Genomic DNA, 16,083 nt, shown 5'->3' on the forward strand with positions numbered 1-16,083 from the left:
GCTCTTCCCGAAGAAGAAGGCAGGATGAATGCTTAGGCTTGTGAGTCAGATTCTGCTCTGTTCCTCCAGGCTAAATCAGGAGTAGCAGGCCTGAAGGTGGTGGAGTGACCCTAGCATTGCATATTGGCATCACTGACAGCATAGGGAGGAAATGCTCTTTGCATTTTCATAGAATCAGTGCCCAGCAGTTGAAAAGTTGAACTGGAGACGGACAACAGCCAGTGTCCCTCATAGGCAACACAGGGGATGGTTTGCAATGCAGAACAGTGCATCTACATGTGTGCTTTAATGTGCATTAGCCTATTTCAATGTGCATTAAAGCATCATGTAAAAAAATGTGCATTTTACTTAATGAGCATTAAAATAGGCTAATGCACATTAGGCATCACATAAAAAGCGTTCGCTTTAGATAACACGCATTAAGCCAGGCTAATGCACATTTTCCTAGTACTTCACAATAGCGGTACTAGATTTGATGCACACTAACTAAAGTGCATTAGTGCATGTGTAGACGGGGCTGGTGTAAAGCAAATGAAACCTAGCTTGTCTCCCATTACTATGCTGTGCAGAAAGCTCTCACTAGCTCTGTGATGCTGGTCTGGTTTTGGCATGGCAGCTTGCTGTTGGCAGTTGTGAGGAAGTATATCCAGAGACACAGCACTGGAAAGTGTCACCTTTACCAAGCTAACTGCATCTCCACCCCTTCCTGATCACTTCAGGTACATCCCCATCCAGGTCTTGGGCATGTAGCCACCACCACGTTCTGGCACTTGAATCACACATGTTGCTCGCTCTCACCACGAGCCTTGGGTTGCAGCTCCATGTTTATGACCCATGCTTTCCCTCAGCCGGTCGACTGATGTGAGATCCTGTAAGTCTGTTCTCTCTTTGGGGCAATGAGAGTGGTGTTCAGTCACCAAACAGCTTCTTTAAATTAGCATTGGCATTTATGGAGAACACACGTGTTTCAGAGAAAATGGATGCTTGAAGCAGTGAAGCAGGTTGCACGCATATCCATTTCCTCACTAAGGCTTACCATCCCTTCACTTCCGGAAGGTCCATCTTCAACCTCCTGTGAGGAGTCCTTCTCTCCCTAATAGCCAGTCTCTTTAGACAGTTGTTGACAACTAACCTTACTCTACCCCCTGAGAAGCAATTTAAACTCCTTTTAGTGGATTTTTTTAAAAACCAGGGTCTTAGACTTGTCTCTTGTCTCTAACAAGCTGCAGGATTGGATTCTTGACCCAATCGGCTCGTTCCACCAAATGCGTGTGCTGGGGTGGCTTTACCTACACTGTTGCATTGCTTTCTTATTTGCTCATCCCCTACAGACTTTGATGAATAATGTAACATGGGCAGTTCTGACTGCTAAATATATCCTCGTTTCCCCTCGGTGACCAGTTCACAGACAATGGTCGTATAGCAGTTACGGATCAGCTCTATTTCTGTCACCGCAAAGATCACAGCCGGTCGTAAAATCAGCCGTCTCCAAATTCAGATGCAGAAAAGTGCCTGTGTCTGAACTAGGCAGAATTTGGCCCAGCATCGTTAAGCATTACTCTACACAATGTCAGTTCTGCCTACTTCGGCAAGGGGTACAGTGCAGAGTAGTCTATGGGTGTATGTCTACACTGCATCCCTGCCATTTTTGGGGGTGCCCACTCTTGAACATGCCTGGTCTGCTCCCATTCACAAGCTCCAAATCTGGGCATGCGGCAATGAAGCCACTTCTGGGCCAGCACCTCTCCAAACAACTCGCAAGCACATTCAAAAGTGAGCACCATGGTAGGAACAGGGGTGCAGTGCAGATATCCCTTATGATGACAGTGGTTTTCAAACTGGGGTACATATACACGTGGGGGAATGTGGCACTTTGTCAAGAGGGACATGCCTACATTTTAATAATGGCAGTGGAGCTTCTAACTGGTCAACAGACAGGGATGCAATGTTGACCCTCTTCCTAAGGAATGACCATGCAGATATGGGCAATGAAAGGGCACGGCAGAGGGCACAGCAGAAGACAATGAAAATGGGTAGCGGGCTGGGACACATGACTTCTGAGTAGAGGCCGAGGAAACTGGGCTTATTTAGTCTAGAGAAGAGAAGACTGAGGTGGGATTTGATAGCAGCCTTTAACTACCCACAGTGTTGTTACAAAGAGGATGGGGCTGGACTGTTTTCAGTGGTGGCAGACGACAGGACAAGGAGCAATGGGCTCAAGTTACAACAAGGAAAGTTTCAGTCGGATATTAGGAAAACCTTTCTCACTAGGAGGTTGGTGAAGCACTGGGACAGGTTACCTAGAGAAGGGGTGGACGCTCCATCCTTGGGTGTTTTTAAGACTCGGCTCAACAAAGCCCTGGCTGGGATGATGTAGTTGAGGCTGGTCCTGCTTGGAGCAGGGGGTTGGACTAGATGTGACCTCCTGAGGTCCCCTTCCAGATCTCATTTTCTGTGATTTCTATGAATGATCTCATTGGGGCTGGTCCTGCTTTGAGCAGGGGGTTGGACAAGATGACCTCCTGAGGTCCCTTCCAGCCCTCAGTTTCTATGAGTCCATGACATGTTGGGTGTTGTTTAGGGGGTACGAGCAGCAATATTTAGACTCATAGAAAATGAGGGTTGGAAGGGACCTCAGGATCCCTGAGGATCTAGTTTGACCTGCTGCAAAACAGAGGACATGGGATTTCCTGGCTGGAATGGCCCCCGTTAGCTCTGGCAGATTGGTCCAATGGTTCATTACACACTGTTAAAAAAAGTCTTGCCTCCTTCCTGGTCGAATCCATCCAGCTTCCACTACTGGCCTTTGGGTCTTGTTTTCCCGCTGTCAGACCGAGGAGTGGTCTCCCAGCCGATTCCCTGCTCAAACCCGGACCATCCCTAATGAGATCATCCCAGCCAAGCAGGTCTTTAAAACCTCCAAGGGTGGAGAGTCCACAACCTCTCTGGGACACTTGTTCCCGTGCTTTACTACCCTCCTAGCAAGAAAGTTTTTCTTAATATCCAACCTAAACTTCCCTTGCTGCAACTTGAGCCCACGGCTCCTTGCTCTGTCATCTGCCCCCACTGAGAGCAGGTAAAGGGGTACATGCGCAAAAAAAAAGTTGAAAATTGTTGCTCTCTGAGAATGAACAGCTTCCCTGGAAGGCCATTAGTTACCCTGCACTGTTATACAGTCCTGTGCAAATGTCAGTGAATTAATCCTTGCCACAACCCTTAACAATTGTTTAATCTTTCATAGAGAAGGACAGATTTGGATTAAAAAAAAAAAAAAAGGGGGATGTGTCCCAAGCCACCCAGGAAGACGGCATCAGATCTGGGGGTAGAGCGCAAACATCACTGGCCGTCGTGCCCAAACTCCGATTCACAGGATCATGCTGCCACCTAGTTACATTAGAGACATCATTGCGACCTGCCTTCCCAAGGTGAAGCCACCCACACGCATTCGATCGACTAAACAGAAGTTCAGCTGCTACTGGGGCATCCCAGAGAGATCACCGGCAAGACCCCCAGGCTGGAAAAGCCAGGAATGTTTTTTTTTTCCCAAACCAGTAAGCAAGGTGGGAAAGATGGGGCCCAAACCACCTGGATTTGAAAGTACAGTAACAAGCGGATCCTTTACACCAGCGCAGTAGAAAAGCTGATTGCAGACAGCACAAAGGCAGCTGTTCAGAAGTGTATTTCAATTAGACAATGTACGTAGCGCAGATTACCTTGACATACTGCAGGGCTACATCTAAATGACACCTTAGCCGCTGAAAGGAGGAAATGAAGTTCCTTGTTAATTGCCCAGGTTTTGTGTCTCGTGTTAATAATTACAAAAGCTCTCTGGGTTCGGATGGGGGGACAGCATTGTCTGTTGGTTAAAGAGGGAGACAGAAAGCCTCGATTTATGAGTTTTGTTCTCAGCTCTGCCAGTGACTAATGCACGACCTTGGCAGAGTCAGCTAATCTGTTTCCCGCACATAGAAAGTAACAGTGAAATGATGCAACTAGTTTGCATGCGCCCTCCCTTCCAGATGAGGAGCAAAACTGGCTAGTTAGTTGTCTGTCATACTTCCTGTTCGGCTAATGGAAATTCTCCTCGGTTCAGCTTTGCGAACGTGGAGAGCTGAGTTTGAGTTATAAGTCACCAGAGTAATCCTATGGTAACCCAGAAGTTCCTAAATAGCCATTGCTTTTGCTGAAGTACTCTCGGAAGCATTGTGAGGATTCATTTCTTATTGTTGTGTACCAGGGATAAAAAGCCCTCGAAGTACAAGCATTAGCCAAAGAAAGCTATTCCCCAAGACTTTCACCCATAGGAATAGAAAGGCCTGGGGCCTGCCTTGCTAGAAAGAGTTTGCATTAACTCACTGAGCTGCACAAGACGCGCTAGACCATTACAGTGTCCCGAGCACACGGAGCGAACGCGCCTGCTTTTAATGCACATGTTGAATGATACACCCGCTGATGCCATTTTTATTAAAAGCCACAAAATGCTGGAAACCAATTAATACTCTGCTGACGTGGTTAATGTCTCCACTCAGAAAATGAAGCGAGTTTAATACAACGGTTTTCAAAGCTTTTTGTGCCAATATTTTAAGTGAGCTCACTTCGACTCCGAAACCTCCACGCACTGTTTTAAGCAAGACACGTCAAGATGTATAGCCAAGCCCCAGGCAAATGGACACCACCCCACCCCTCAAATGTTGTTGAAAAAGAAAATGAAATGATAAAACTTTTCACTTAAGCGTTATCTGTCATTCATAAATCTCAATGCACTTTACAGATTGGAAAAGCTCCTACCTGAATATAAGGTAGGTACGTAGCACAGGAACCAAGCACCTTACCTTTGTCGCTGTGCTTTCACAATGTCAAATGATTCTGTATTTTGAGGTAGGGTAGGAGTGCTACTGTAGTTAAGTTGGTCCAGGAAGTGTATGAGAAGCAACAGTTCTTTGGAGATATCTTTTATTGGACCAAGCGTATAGTTGGGAGAGATGTTGGACAAGCTTTTGGAAATCAAGTGCCCTTCTGAAACCCAGACCTGACGAAGGACACGCTGTGCTCGAAAGCTTGGCCTGACTATTTGGACATGGTTTGGCTGAGATGAAGCACTTGTGTTGACTGAGACCATAATGACAGTGCAGAAGGCAGTCACAAATCAGAGTACAGAGATACTGCATTATTACTACTGAAACGTACTTTTCGGTTCGGAGTAACTCCAGAGGAGTGAGTCTCAGCTAGGGAGATGCGACACCCCGGGGTGCCATGAGATTGGGGCCATGTCACTGCTGCTGCCAGGTGGAACTGCCCTGCTGTACCTCTATTTCTAGGACACAAACTGCCCTGCAAGAACTGCAACTGGTCCAAAAGCAGGAGGGATAGATCCTGCTCCCTACTAAAAGGTTATGAATGAAGTCAAGGAATCGTAAATGTAATGCAAAGGGGAAGGTCCAGTCGGCTGTGGTTTTGTCCCTGTCATCGTGAATGGGAACAGCTCTCTCTAGTGCATCACATCGAATGCCAGCATTGCCAATGCTATTACAGTCTTCCCAGCAGAAAAATAAAGCAGGGGAATGTGAGATGGCCACATGCACACACGTGCCACAATAGCGAGGAATAGCCTCACAGGACGCAGAGAGGGAAGGGCAGGTGTCTCAGCAGGCTCTGGAGGAGCTTTACGTCCTGTTTAGGGCTCCATCCCAGCCCCGCTGGCAAACCAGAAATCAGCACTGACAACGGCTGTTCTGTCCTATCCTGGCACTAGCCACCATCACCCACTTTTGGGGTGGCACTAAGCCCTTGCAAAAGGAGCATTCAAATGCATGTTTTGGCTTGGGCCTCTCCCAACAGACTCTGAGAGGGACAGATTCATAAATCATAAATCCAGAAGGGATCACAAGCTCCCTATATTTATGAGGATCTAGTTTGACCTGCTGCAAAACAGAGGCCATGGGATTTCCTGGCTGGAATGGCCCCCGTTAGCTCTGGCACATTGGTCCAATGGTCCATTACACACTGTTAAAAAAAGTCTTGCCTGGTCGAATCCATCCAGCTTCCACTTCTGGCCTTTGGATCTTGTTTTCCCGCTGTCAGACCGAGGAGTGGTCTCCCACCCGATCCCATTTCCCAGATGGGCACATTTATACCATGGAGACAGCCAGCCATGGCCAAGCCCTTTCTGAGCAGGCTCTGCCACCTCCTCCCCACACTCCTAGATCTGGGACAGAAGTTCAATAAACGGATTTAACCTAAATCATTTTAATCTACTACCACATCCATCCAAGTTTATCTTAAACTGAGTCCAGCCATTTTGAAAGTGGTTTGTGTGCACTGCACTTCTGGTGTATTACAGACTGGAACCAGTTTCCCATCACTTATACCAGTTTATCTGTCATTTCTGTCCCTAGCCTTTATGAAGAAATGCCAGGGAGGTTGCTCTATGGCCGTTCTCGAGACCTGTCTCTGGGGAATTTGAGAGCAGGCACAGGGGGTGACCCCAGCATGGGCTCACCGGTGTGCTTCCAGGTCCAAAGCCTGTGTGTGAAAGCAAGTTGGTGGCACACGTGGAGCTTGCCTATGGTGTAGACGTGCCCTGCAGTCACATCAGCCCTTGACCTTCTCTTGGACGAGCTAAATGTGTGGAGCCTGCATCTTCTGCTCCAAGACCTGCTTTCCTCGTTCTCGTGGCTCCTCTTGCAACAATCTCAAATTTAGGCTTTGGCAGGGAACTGAAACCCATATTTTTTCCTTGATGCTTCTGATAATAGGGCTGGTATCTTTTACTGAAGGCCAAAGTGCAATATGCTACATTGTCTTGGGGTTTCTACATTATTCAGCTTGCAGCCTTTTAGCAATTATGAGAAGGATAAATGATGGCCATGCCCTCTTGTGGCGGGATATCGAACAGTCTGCCTTTTCTAATGGGTGGTTTTAGGCCACTGATGGAAAAGTCCCAGGTAAAAATCTACCACAGGGATCATTACATGCAGTCCAAATATACCCAACCGTACAGCAGGGCATTTTGGATTCACAATGAGCGAGGCCAGTCCCTGCGACGTAAAAGATTAATAACCAGGATGACAAAATTTGTGCCATTCTTTCTGGAGCTGGTGGCAGTTGTAGACCAGCTCTTTTTTCTTCAGGACCCCTTTGGGTTTCTTGCAGGAAACCACAGCCTTTTTCGAGGATCTTGTACTTCATTTTCCTCCTGTGTGTTATGAGCTCCGTTCGTGTGGCAGACCCCGTTGCCAAGTATGCTTTCCCTCATTTTTTGGACTACAGAAAAATAATAGAGAAATTCAGACTAGAGAAGGCAGAAAGACCATGCCAGGTCAAAATGGTTTTCACACTACAGATTCCTATTTGAAATCCCTGGACATATCTTGTGAATCATGTGTAGAGGTTTGCACACCTAACAGTGCTAATGGCACCCTTAAAGGATCTCACGGCACCCTAGGGTGCTGCAGCATCCTGGTTGAGAATCAGTGCTGTAAAGCTTCATAACTGTATCCCCATCAAGGTAGAAATGAGCAACATGGATCAGCCCAGCATCTAGTCCAGCACCTGCTTTCAGACAGCGGTCAGAACTACCTCCTTCTGAAGAAGGAGCTCAAAACCGGGCAGTATGCAAAAGAAAACAGCCTCCAAACTCCCCAGCAGGTAGATGTAGGCTTATGCCAAGGGTTTATGCCCTTTCCAAAGTGTGTGATTAATTCTTAAGTTTTCTTGTTCTAACTCTGGATTTTCTTTTAATTTTTAAAAATGCCCCAACTTTTTTTTTATCTTGTTAAGGTCTTGGATTCAGTGCTGCCTCATGGCAATGAGTTTCCCAAACCAATGGCACCCTCCATCCATAAGTATTCTCCTTTCTCAGTTTTATTCCTCAGGGTAGTGAGGGTGAACGCAGATCTGCCTGGCACCTAAGTGTTAGGCTTGATCATGTTGTCACATCTGCCTTATACCATTGTCATTTCATTGATATCCAAGGAGTTATTCCTCCTTTACAATAGCTGAAGGCACTAATCCAGCATCGTTAAAGTCAATGTGAGCCACTTACTTCAATGAGCAGAGGGCCACGTTCTGCAAAAGATGAGAAAGACGTTCAAGGTATTAGCCTTTGTCTCTCTCCTCCCTTAGAAAAGAGAAATGTGATGGTTGGAACTTCAGAGCAGCTCAAAGCAGTTGGCCTTTAACAACCTTGGAGGAAATTCAGATTTGTTTAGAGACACAAAGAATTCCAAGTCTCATTTAGACTATCCACCCACACGGCTGCTCGCCCTGACTGGTGAACTGTGTATCATCTCTGTGGGCTCATGGATTGGCAAATCTTCCTTTTCAGAGACACATGCTTTGGAAAGGAGCTGTAATTTGCCTTTAAAATCTCATACTAATATGAAAGGGATGATTCGCTTTGAGGAAGGAAACCCCAGAACTCCGAGTAGAATTCGAATGTTGCTCTTAATTCCTTTTAGGGTTCAGTCTCCCAGGACACATCTACACTTAGGCTTTAATGGGCCTTAACCTATTTTAATGCCCATTAAAGCATCACTAAAAAATGTGCTATTTAGTTGGTGCAAACTAAAATAGGCTAATGCGCATTAAGCATCACTTAAAAACCATGCTCTTTAGTTAATGCACATTAGACAAGCTAATATGCATTTTCCTAGTACCTCACAATAGTGGGCACTTTTACCCGTGCTCTGGGGGTGGGAAAGAGCAGCGCTTTAATTTCCAAGAGCTGCTCTAATGAAAGTGCCACTGTGTTTTGTGTATCAGTGTCCCATGCTTAAAAATGGTGGTGGGGATGCTTGAACTAAAGCTCATTTTCCCGGTTTTAGTTCCAGTGCTCCCACCACCATTTTTAAGCTCGGGGACACTGATACATGAGACACAGGAGGCTGCGGGAACATGGCAATTGCCATGTTTCAGTAGACTTGCTTAATCGAATCTGCCCCAACGTGCTGGATTCCAGCCTCAGCACTCGAGTATAGGAGTCCAGAGGTACTAGATTGGGGTAGGCAACGTTTTTTGGCTGGAGTGCCGAAGAAACCACAATGGCTACCTTGGAAGGTGCCGGAGTGCCAGCATGCCAGAAAAGCAAAATGAGGGCAGGAGGTACATGGCAGGATGCTCTGCTTGTGCCCCTTGCCCCCCACCCAAAGCCCCTTCCTCCCAGCCCTGTTGCCCCTTACCCCTCACCCGAAGTCCCTGCCCCCCAGCCCTACTACCCCTTGCCCCTCACGCAGAGTCCCTGCCCCCCAGCCCTACTGCCCCTTGCCCCTCACCCAGAGTCCCTGCCACCCGGCCCTGCTGCTCCTGGCCCTGCTGCCCTCCCCTGGGCCCTCCGGAGCACAGTGTGTGTCACCCAGAGCAGCAGCGCACAGAGGGGCCGCACAGGGAAGCTGCCTACTGCTGCAAGCTCCGCGCTGCCTGGGTCACGCTTCCCCTGTGTGCACAGGAGCAGTGTGCGCATCATGCAGTGCCCCTTGCTGCAGCCGGGAGGCTGCAAACAGCTGCTGCCTTCCCGCCTCGGCCCCAACACATGCCGAGGAAAGTAGCCTCGCGGGCCATGCTTGCCCCGCGTGCCGGGGGTTGCCAACCCCTGTACTAGATTTAATGAGCATTAGCTAAAGTGCATTAAGGCACATGTAAATGTGCCCCCGTCTCTAAAACCCATTTTTGTATTTTTCACATTAGTCTTGGTTTCTATTGTGTTCGCAAGTAACTGATACCTGTAAATGACTGTCGTTATATAGGATAGTGCCCCACCTCCAGGCTTTTTCCATCTTACAGAGGCTTCGAAATGCATCTTCACCTTCTCCTAGATTGTTGTGCTACTTCTAGATTTTTGTGCTGAGTTCTTTGACCCAGGCTTAGGACTGCCATGCTGGTGATCACGTCCGTGAAGTTTGCAGCACCCAGCTTTCCCACTGGCTCACATAGAATTGTGCTCGGTAGCTTTGCAAAATCAGCTGCTTGCAGTAAACGTTGGCACCTGAAAGACTTTGGCACTTTCTAAGAAATATGTACCTGGACTCTTTCAGTGTTTTATTTGCACCACCTGGAGAAGGGGAATAGCAATGCTTCAGTCCCTTCTGTAAAACACTTTGAGATCTACACATTATCGTCATTGCCTTAAAAATCATTGATGAAAGCCAGACTTCCCTCTTCTCCTGTAGAGAGTTCCAATGTCAGGGAGATAAATTTAATAGTGAATTCATATAAAAGTTATTTTTTTGCAGGACGAGTAGAATTTAAGATGCCAGGGGTCGAAGCCCTGGCACCTCTCATTGCCTCCAGCGGCGCTATGATTTCCCATTGGGCCTGTGGCTCTGTGTTCAAGGTTTCATAATCAGTAGAACTGAATTTCAATTTTGATGGAGTGAAATTCTCTCTCCTGCGTTATGCAGGAGATGGAACTAGATTGTAATGGTCTCTTCTGGCATTCATGTCTGTGAATCTATATTTCGCTTTCCTTGCCAGCAGAGCCCCTGCCAGCCAGGGACTGGGAAGCAAGAGAAAATGGAGGCATGGCCACATCCAATTTAGCAAGCAACTGTTTGGAAACAAAACAGAACAGCTCATCTCGCTTCTCTCTGCTCACTCAGAGACGCTCACGTACCCAAGGGGTCTTCCCCCCAAATAATCGGACAGCAGAGACGAGGGGTTTTCAAGGCCGTTCTGTAACTCCAGCACAAAGTGACTATAAAAGACTACAGCTCTTCTTGTATATGATGCCTCGCGTCATTCGTCATCAGCTTTATTTCTCCAGGCAGAAACAACCCGACCGCTAATGGAAATCTCTCTGTTTCTTGGCAGGTTTTGACAGAGAGCGGTTTTGGCACGATCACAACAGAGATCCGCGAGGCTCCCGAGTTCTTCTACGCAGAAGATTACCATCAGCAATACCTGAGCAAGAACCCCAATGGCTATTGTGGGCTTGGGGGCACTGGAGTCTCCTGTCCTCTTGGGACGGGCAAATAACCAGGGCTGGCACCGCTGCACAAACCCCGCTTTGGGTTTTCTTTAGAATAATGCAAGAAAGCAAACGTATGCATCGCCTAGTTTATGACGTACCTGCAGTGCCCCCACGTCTGTGAGCTCCCGGAGGTACAACCTTCTTTATTTTGAGAGTGCAGACTTGCTTCGATTGGACAGACGCTAAAGGTTGGAATGACTTCTGAAATTGTGCCCAGTCCCGTGGCTCGAAATACAGCCGCCCAATTTGTGCCCTTTCATGTGTGAACTAGCAGCTATTTGTGTCAGGAGAAAGGAAGATTTTTTTGGACCTTCCTAGCTAAATTATCAGAATTGGCGTCAAGGTTGCACAAATTTACCTGCAAACCTTTTCATGGCCAATGCTTATGGATGCATTTTTCCTCCCGATTTGCTGAATTTCCTCGGCTTTTGCGAGCATAACCCAACACGTTGTCTCCCACAAAATATTATACGGGTTATCTTCACCATAGCAACTACAGCTTGATTTCTTTGTGGCTGGGGAATTTACAGTTTTAATAATTGTTAAATTCTCTCACCCTTACCCACTCACAACATAACATATTGCCTCTAGTGATTATTCTTTTGGAGAAAAAAAAAGGGAGTAAATAATAATAATAATAATTCTATAATGTGATGGTGGGGGGGTGGGTTCTCCTGGGCCAAAAAGTGCACACGTACAAAAGGAGGCAGTTTTGCTTCCAGCGCTGCAATAAATCACATCATGCCAAAAAAACCACGTGCTCTGTGGATCTAAATATGTGACTCGTTAGATCTGAGAGTGCATCAAATACAATAAAAGGGTGTAGCCTACTGATGGAAAACCGCTGGTGTCTAATCTGTGCTTTTGTGTGCGACGGTGCAAGGGAGCAGGTCTCGGGTTGGCTTCATTGTAGAGCCATTCTTCCTGCGTTCGTCTGCACTACGGGAGCACCTGGCAGACCCCGCGCAGGCTGGGGGCCCCATTGCGTTGGGTGTGGTGCAGGGACAGCTCCTGTCCTGACGAGTTCAACACTGAAACGGAGAGGCCGACGGGAGGGGAGGGACGTCCATTGGCAGATCCTTCTCTGCAAACTGGGGAATGGCTGGCGAGGCAGCAGCTCTGCAGAGAAGGGCATGAGGGTGACAGCGCACCGTAAGCTGAATACGAGCCAGCGGTGCGAGCCGGTTGCAAAAAAAAGCCAGCCGCATCCTGGGTTGTAGCAACAGGAGCGACAAAGCGAAGAAGGGAAGGGATTCTTCTGCTCTGTTCAGCCCGGTGGGGCTTCACCTGGAGTCCTGCGTCCAGTTTGGGCCTCACGCTTCAAGAAGGATGCGAACAGATTGGGGAGAGCCCGGCGCACAGGGACAAACACGATCGGGGCCTGGGAGATGAGACTCGTGAGGAAAGGCTGAAAGAAAGAGGATTGTTTAAGCTGGAGAAGAGAAGACTGAGGGGGGATTGGCTTACAGTCTTTAAATACCTGAAAGGTGATTATAGAGAGGATGGAGATGGGCTTTTTTCTCTGCGGCCGTAGGGGACAGGACTAGGAGTGATGGTTTCAAACTGCAGCAGGGGACATTCAGATTGGAGATTAGGAGGAGCTTTCTGATGCTGAGGGTGGTCGGCACTGGGACAGGCTGCCGGGAGAAGGGGTAGGATCTCCATCCTCAGACATTTTTAAGACACTTGGCTGGGATGGGATCCTGCCTTGAGCAGGGGGTTGGACTAGACGGCCTTGTGAGGTCTTTCCAGCCCTGCTTTCTTATGAGGCAGTGCTTGTGCCGGGTTTAGGGATGGGGATTCGGCATGGGCCGTATCAAAAAGGAACCTGAGCACAACCCGGGGCACCGAGGTCCAGGTCTGCGTCTGCCTCTCGCTGGAGGCAGCAAAACTCACCTGGCACCTCCTTTTTTTTTTACTTTAAAGTTCTCCAGATGCCAACATTTCTGCTGCTTTCACCTCTCAGGAAAGGTGAGACCTGGGAACATGGACCCAAGCCCATGCCTCCTGCACCCACCTGCAAGCAAGTGCCCTAAGCACTAAGCTACCGAGTTGGGCTTCCTCTCTCTGACCCAGTAAGTCTTGAATCCTCTTCTGCACAGGGCCATGGCCTTGTCACAAGGGGCTGGCTACAGGGCATCCTTTCTCCATAACAGTCGGGTGCATGGGGTGCTCCAAGGTCTGACGTGGGCCTGAAGCCTCTCAGGAAGAGGCAGGAAATAAACCCTGGCACTCTCATCCTGGGTGGTTGCTATTGTATAAAATCGGGTAGGGAGGCTCTTCCTCCACCTGCGGTTTAACGAGTGCTTCTGGCTCCATTTTTGAAAGCAAGCTTGTAGGTGCCTACTTCTCAGGGCAGGTTCTTGGCCTCAGACAAACCCTGCAGACCTGAGTGCGGCGCGATGCTCCGGGAAGAAGCAGCATTTAAGACACACTCTGGTCTTCAGCATTGCCTACTGGCTTGCTCTAGAGTGGCTGGATCCCATCATCAGGCACCTGCGCCCCTCATGCCCTGTCGAAGGGCAGAGAAGCTGAACAGAGAAGGTCTTTTGAGGCCCCCACGGCATCTCCACACTCAGCATTGCGGCACGTGAGCCCCGTTGCTCAGAAAAACCCTGAAGGCCGGATCCCGTTCCACCTCTTTGGTGCCTATATGGATTTAGGCACCTAAGCGTGACCCTAAACCAGCCTGCTCAAGACTTCAGAAGCAGTGAAGTGGGTCCATCTCGGGCTCAAGGCTCCTCTAGCCTTGGTCTTTCGGCTGAGATGCGGGCTCGTTACACAAGTGGAAGCATTAGCAGTTTTTCAGGGACTTGTATAGGGGGGACTCGCATCATCCTTCGGCACCTAAGTGCACTGAGGCACAGAATAGGGGGAGAAGGAGCTGGTCCTAAAGTCAGGCAAGAGCGGGCTCAGCTCCGGCTCCCCGCTCAGCCCCTTCCAGCTTCAGAAGCCGGAGGGACTACCGCCCTGCTTTCGACTCTGGTCTGGTGGGGAGACGGGCCTGGGCGACACGGCTCCCAGCGGGGCGGGAGCACGCCGCTCTTTCTGGAGATGCCCCAAGCGCGCGAGCATCCCGCGCAGCATCTCCCGTTGCTATAGCAACAGGATGCGTGCGGTGAAGTACAGCACCAGAAATCCTTGTGTTGCTCGCTGCCAGGGAAACCGGCGCCTGTCTCCCGTTCCCCCGAGCACGGTGTGAATGGGCAGCAAGGAGCAGGGCAACATAAAGCTCCCCGTAGGCTGCTTTTATGCCAGCGTGCCTCTTGGGGCTGGAGTGGGATCACGCCTGAGGGCAGCAGTGTGGGAGGAGCCGGGGGCTCTTTTCCCTGGGTCAGGTTGTGATTTCAGTGTGAAACCAAACCCCTCTGTGTGATCTGGTGTCCTGGGCCCTGTTGGGCCCACACTCTTCTGCTGGTTGTTACACTCATGCTTTTCCCAGTTGTCTCCTTAGGAGTCAGGAGGGACCGGCCCCCCAGCATGGCCATCCGTCGTGGGGCTCTTCCTTCTCTAACAGAAGTAACAGGCCAGATCATCCTGATGGACAGATTAGCATAGCTCCTCGGAAAGCCACGCTTGGGGGATGTGGTCCCCAAGTGCTCACTGTGGAGCTACCCCAAGGATGGGTTTTGGCCCTTGCAACATGACAGCTGTCACTGGAAGTGAAAGATGGAGACTGAATGAAATACGTCACTGGGGGAACTCAGCTGGACAGAGTGGAGTTAGGGATGCATCCGACTTGATACCCTGGGTCTGCCCCTGCGAACCATGTTTGGCCTGTATGTCATTAAAGGGAACGTAGAATCATCAAAATGAGGGTTGAAGAGACCTCAGGAGGTCACATCTAGTCCAACCCCCTGCTCCAAGCAGGACCGGCCCCAACTACATCCCAGCCAAGGCTTTATCTAACCAGGGCTTCAAACCCTCCAAGGATGGAGACTCCTCCACCTCTCTGGGTCCCCTGTCCCAGTGTTTTACTACCCTCCTGGAGAGAAAATGTTTCCTTATATCCAACCTAACTTCCTTTGCTGCAGCTTGAGACCATTGCTCCTTGTTCTGCAGCCACAGCTTTACTGAGCTCCCTTTGCAGCTCACCCTTGCAGAGGGCTTCCTTTCCCCTGGGGGAAGGATCAAACGGGAGAGAAAGCCCTCTCGAGGACTGATTGCTCCCATGAGTGAATGAAATGGTTCTGCGGGGAAGGCAAAGCTGGGAGTCTTAGAGAAAACCATTCAGGAGGGAGGAAAAGCCACAGCACTCAGCCCTACAGCGAGATCTGAGCCAGAGCAATGGAGCCAGACACAGCGGGGCCACTGGGGAGTTCACATCCGATATCAATTTCCCACTTGTTTCTTCGCCACTATGGGCCGATCCAAATCCCAAACATCTGGGCCGGGGCCCCGGCGTACAGCTCAGGTCTGTGTCTCCTCGACCCTGCCCCAGCAGGCATTGCACGCTATTGTGATGTCACCTGCAATGAACAGCATGTGTGATGTCACACGGAAGTGAGAGGTGCAGGCGTGGTTGGCTTTGGCTGGAGCATGGCCTGGGGAGACGGCCTCCCCGAGTCTGCAACAGCCTCAGCGCTTGGGACCCGAGCAAGGAGCACCGGGTTAGAATGGGATTAAAATGCTGCTGCTTACCCTCTGGCTTCTGACGTCCTTCGTGAGCCGTGGCCATGCAGGTAGGTGGGCCATCTATCTAGTCCAGTGACCTGTCTCTCACTGTGGCCTGAAGTGGGAAAGGGTATTTATGCAGGACTTGTTCAAACTGATCTGTTGCCTACCCATCTCTCCCAACAGCTTCCAACATCCGATGGCCGCTTTCCACCCCCCTCACTCTCATGTTTAATACCCACCGATGGAGGTACCCTCCATGAATTTCTCCAGTCCCCTTTTGAGCCTGTTTAAATCATTAGTCTCCACATCTTGTGGCCATGAGTTCATGCCATGCGGTGTATAAAAAGAGCATCTTTGGGCTAGTTTTAAACCTGCACCCCAATCATTCTCAGGTATGTCCCTGAGTCCTTGTATTGTGGGCGACGAGAAGTAGCTCCTTGCTCTTTAAGCTTGCAGATTGTCATGGCATTGAAAGCAACTGCTAAGTCGAGCTCACAGAA

General features: G+C 49.3%; 1 protein-coding gene across 2 annotated transcripts in view; it reads left to right on the forward strand.

The window, feature by feature from the left end:
- MSRA (methionine sulfoxide reductase A) overlaps positions 1-11,807 on the forward strand; it is a 472,177-nt gene extending 460,370 nt beyond the window's left edge. For both annotated transcript variants that reach the window (XM_006028148.3, XM_025209513.1), the window contains one exon: positions 10,807-11,807. In XM_006028148.3, coding sequence (XP_006028210.1) covers positions 10,807-10,971 — 165 coding nt within the window. In that variant the 3' untranslated portion in view covers positions 10,972-11,807. The remainder of the gene's footprint in view (positions 1-10,806) is intronic.
- The last annotated feature ends 4,276 nt before the right edge of the window (positions 11,808-16,083 follow it).

The sequence above is a fragment of the Alligator sinensis genome, unplaced genomic scaffold (genome assembly GCF_000455745.1).
Source record: "Alligator sinensis unplaced genomic scaffold, ASM45574v1 scaffold393_1, whole genome shotgun sequence".
Classification (NCBI taxonomy): domain Eukaryota; kingdom Metazoa; phylum Chordata; order Crocodylia; family Alligatoridae; genus Alligator; species Alligator sinensis.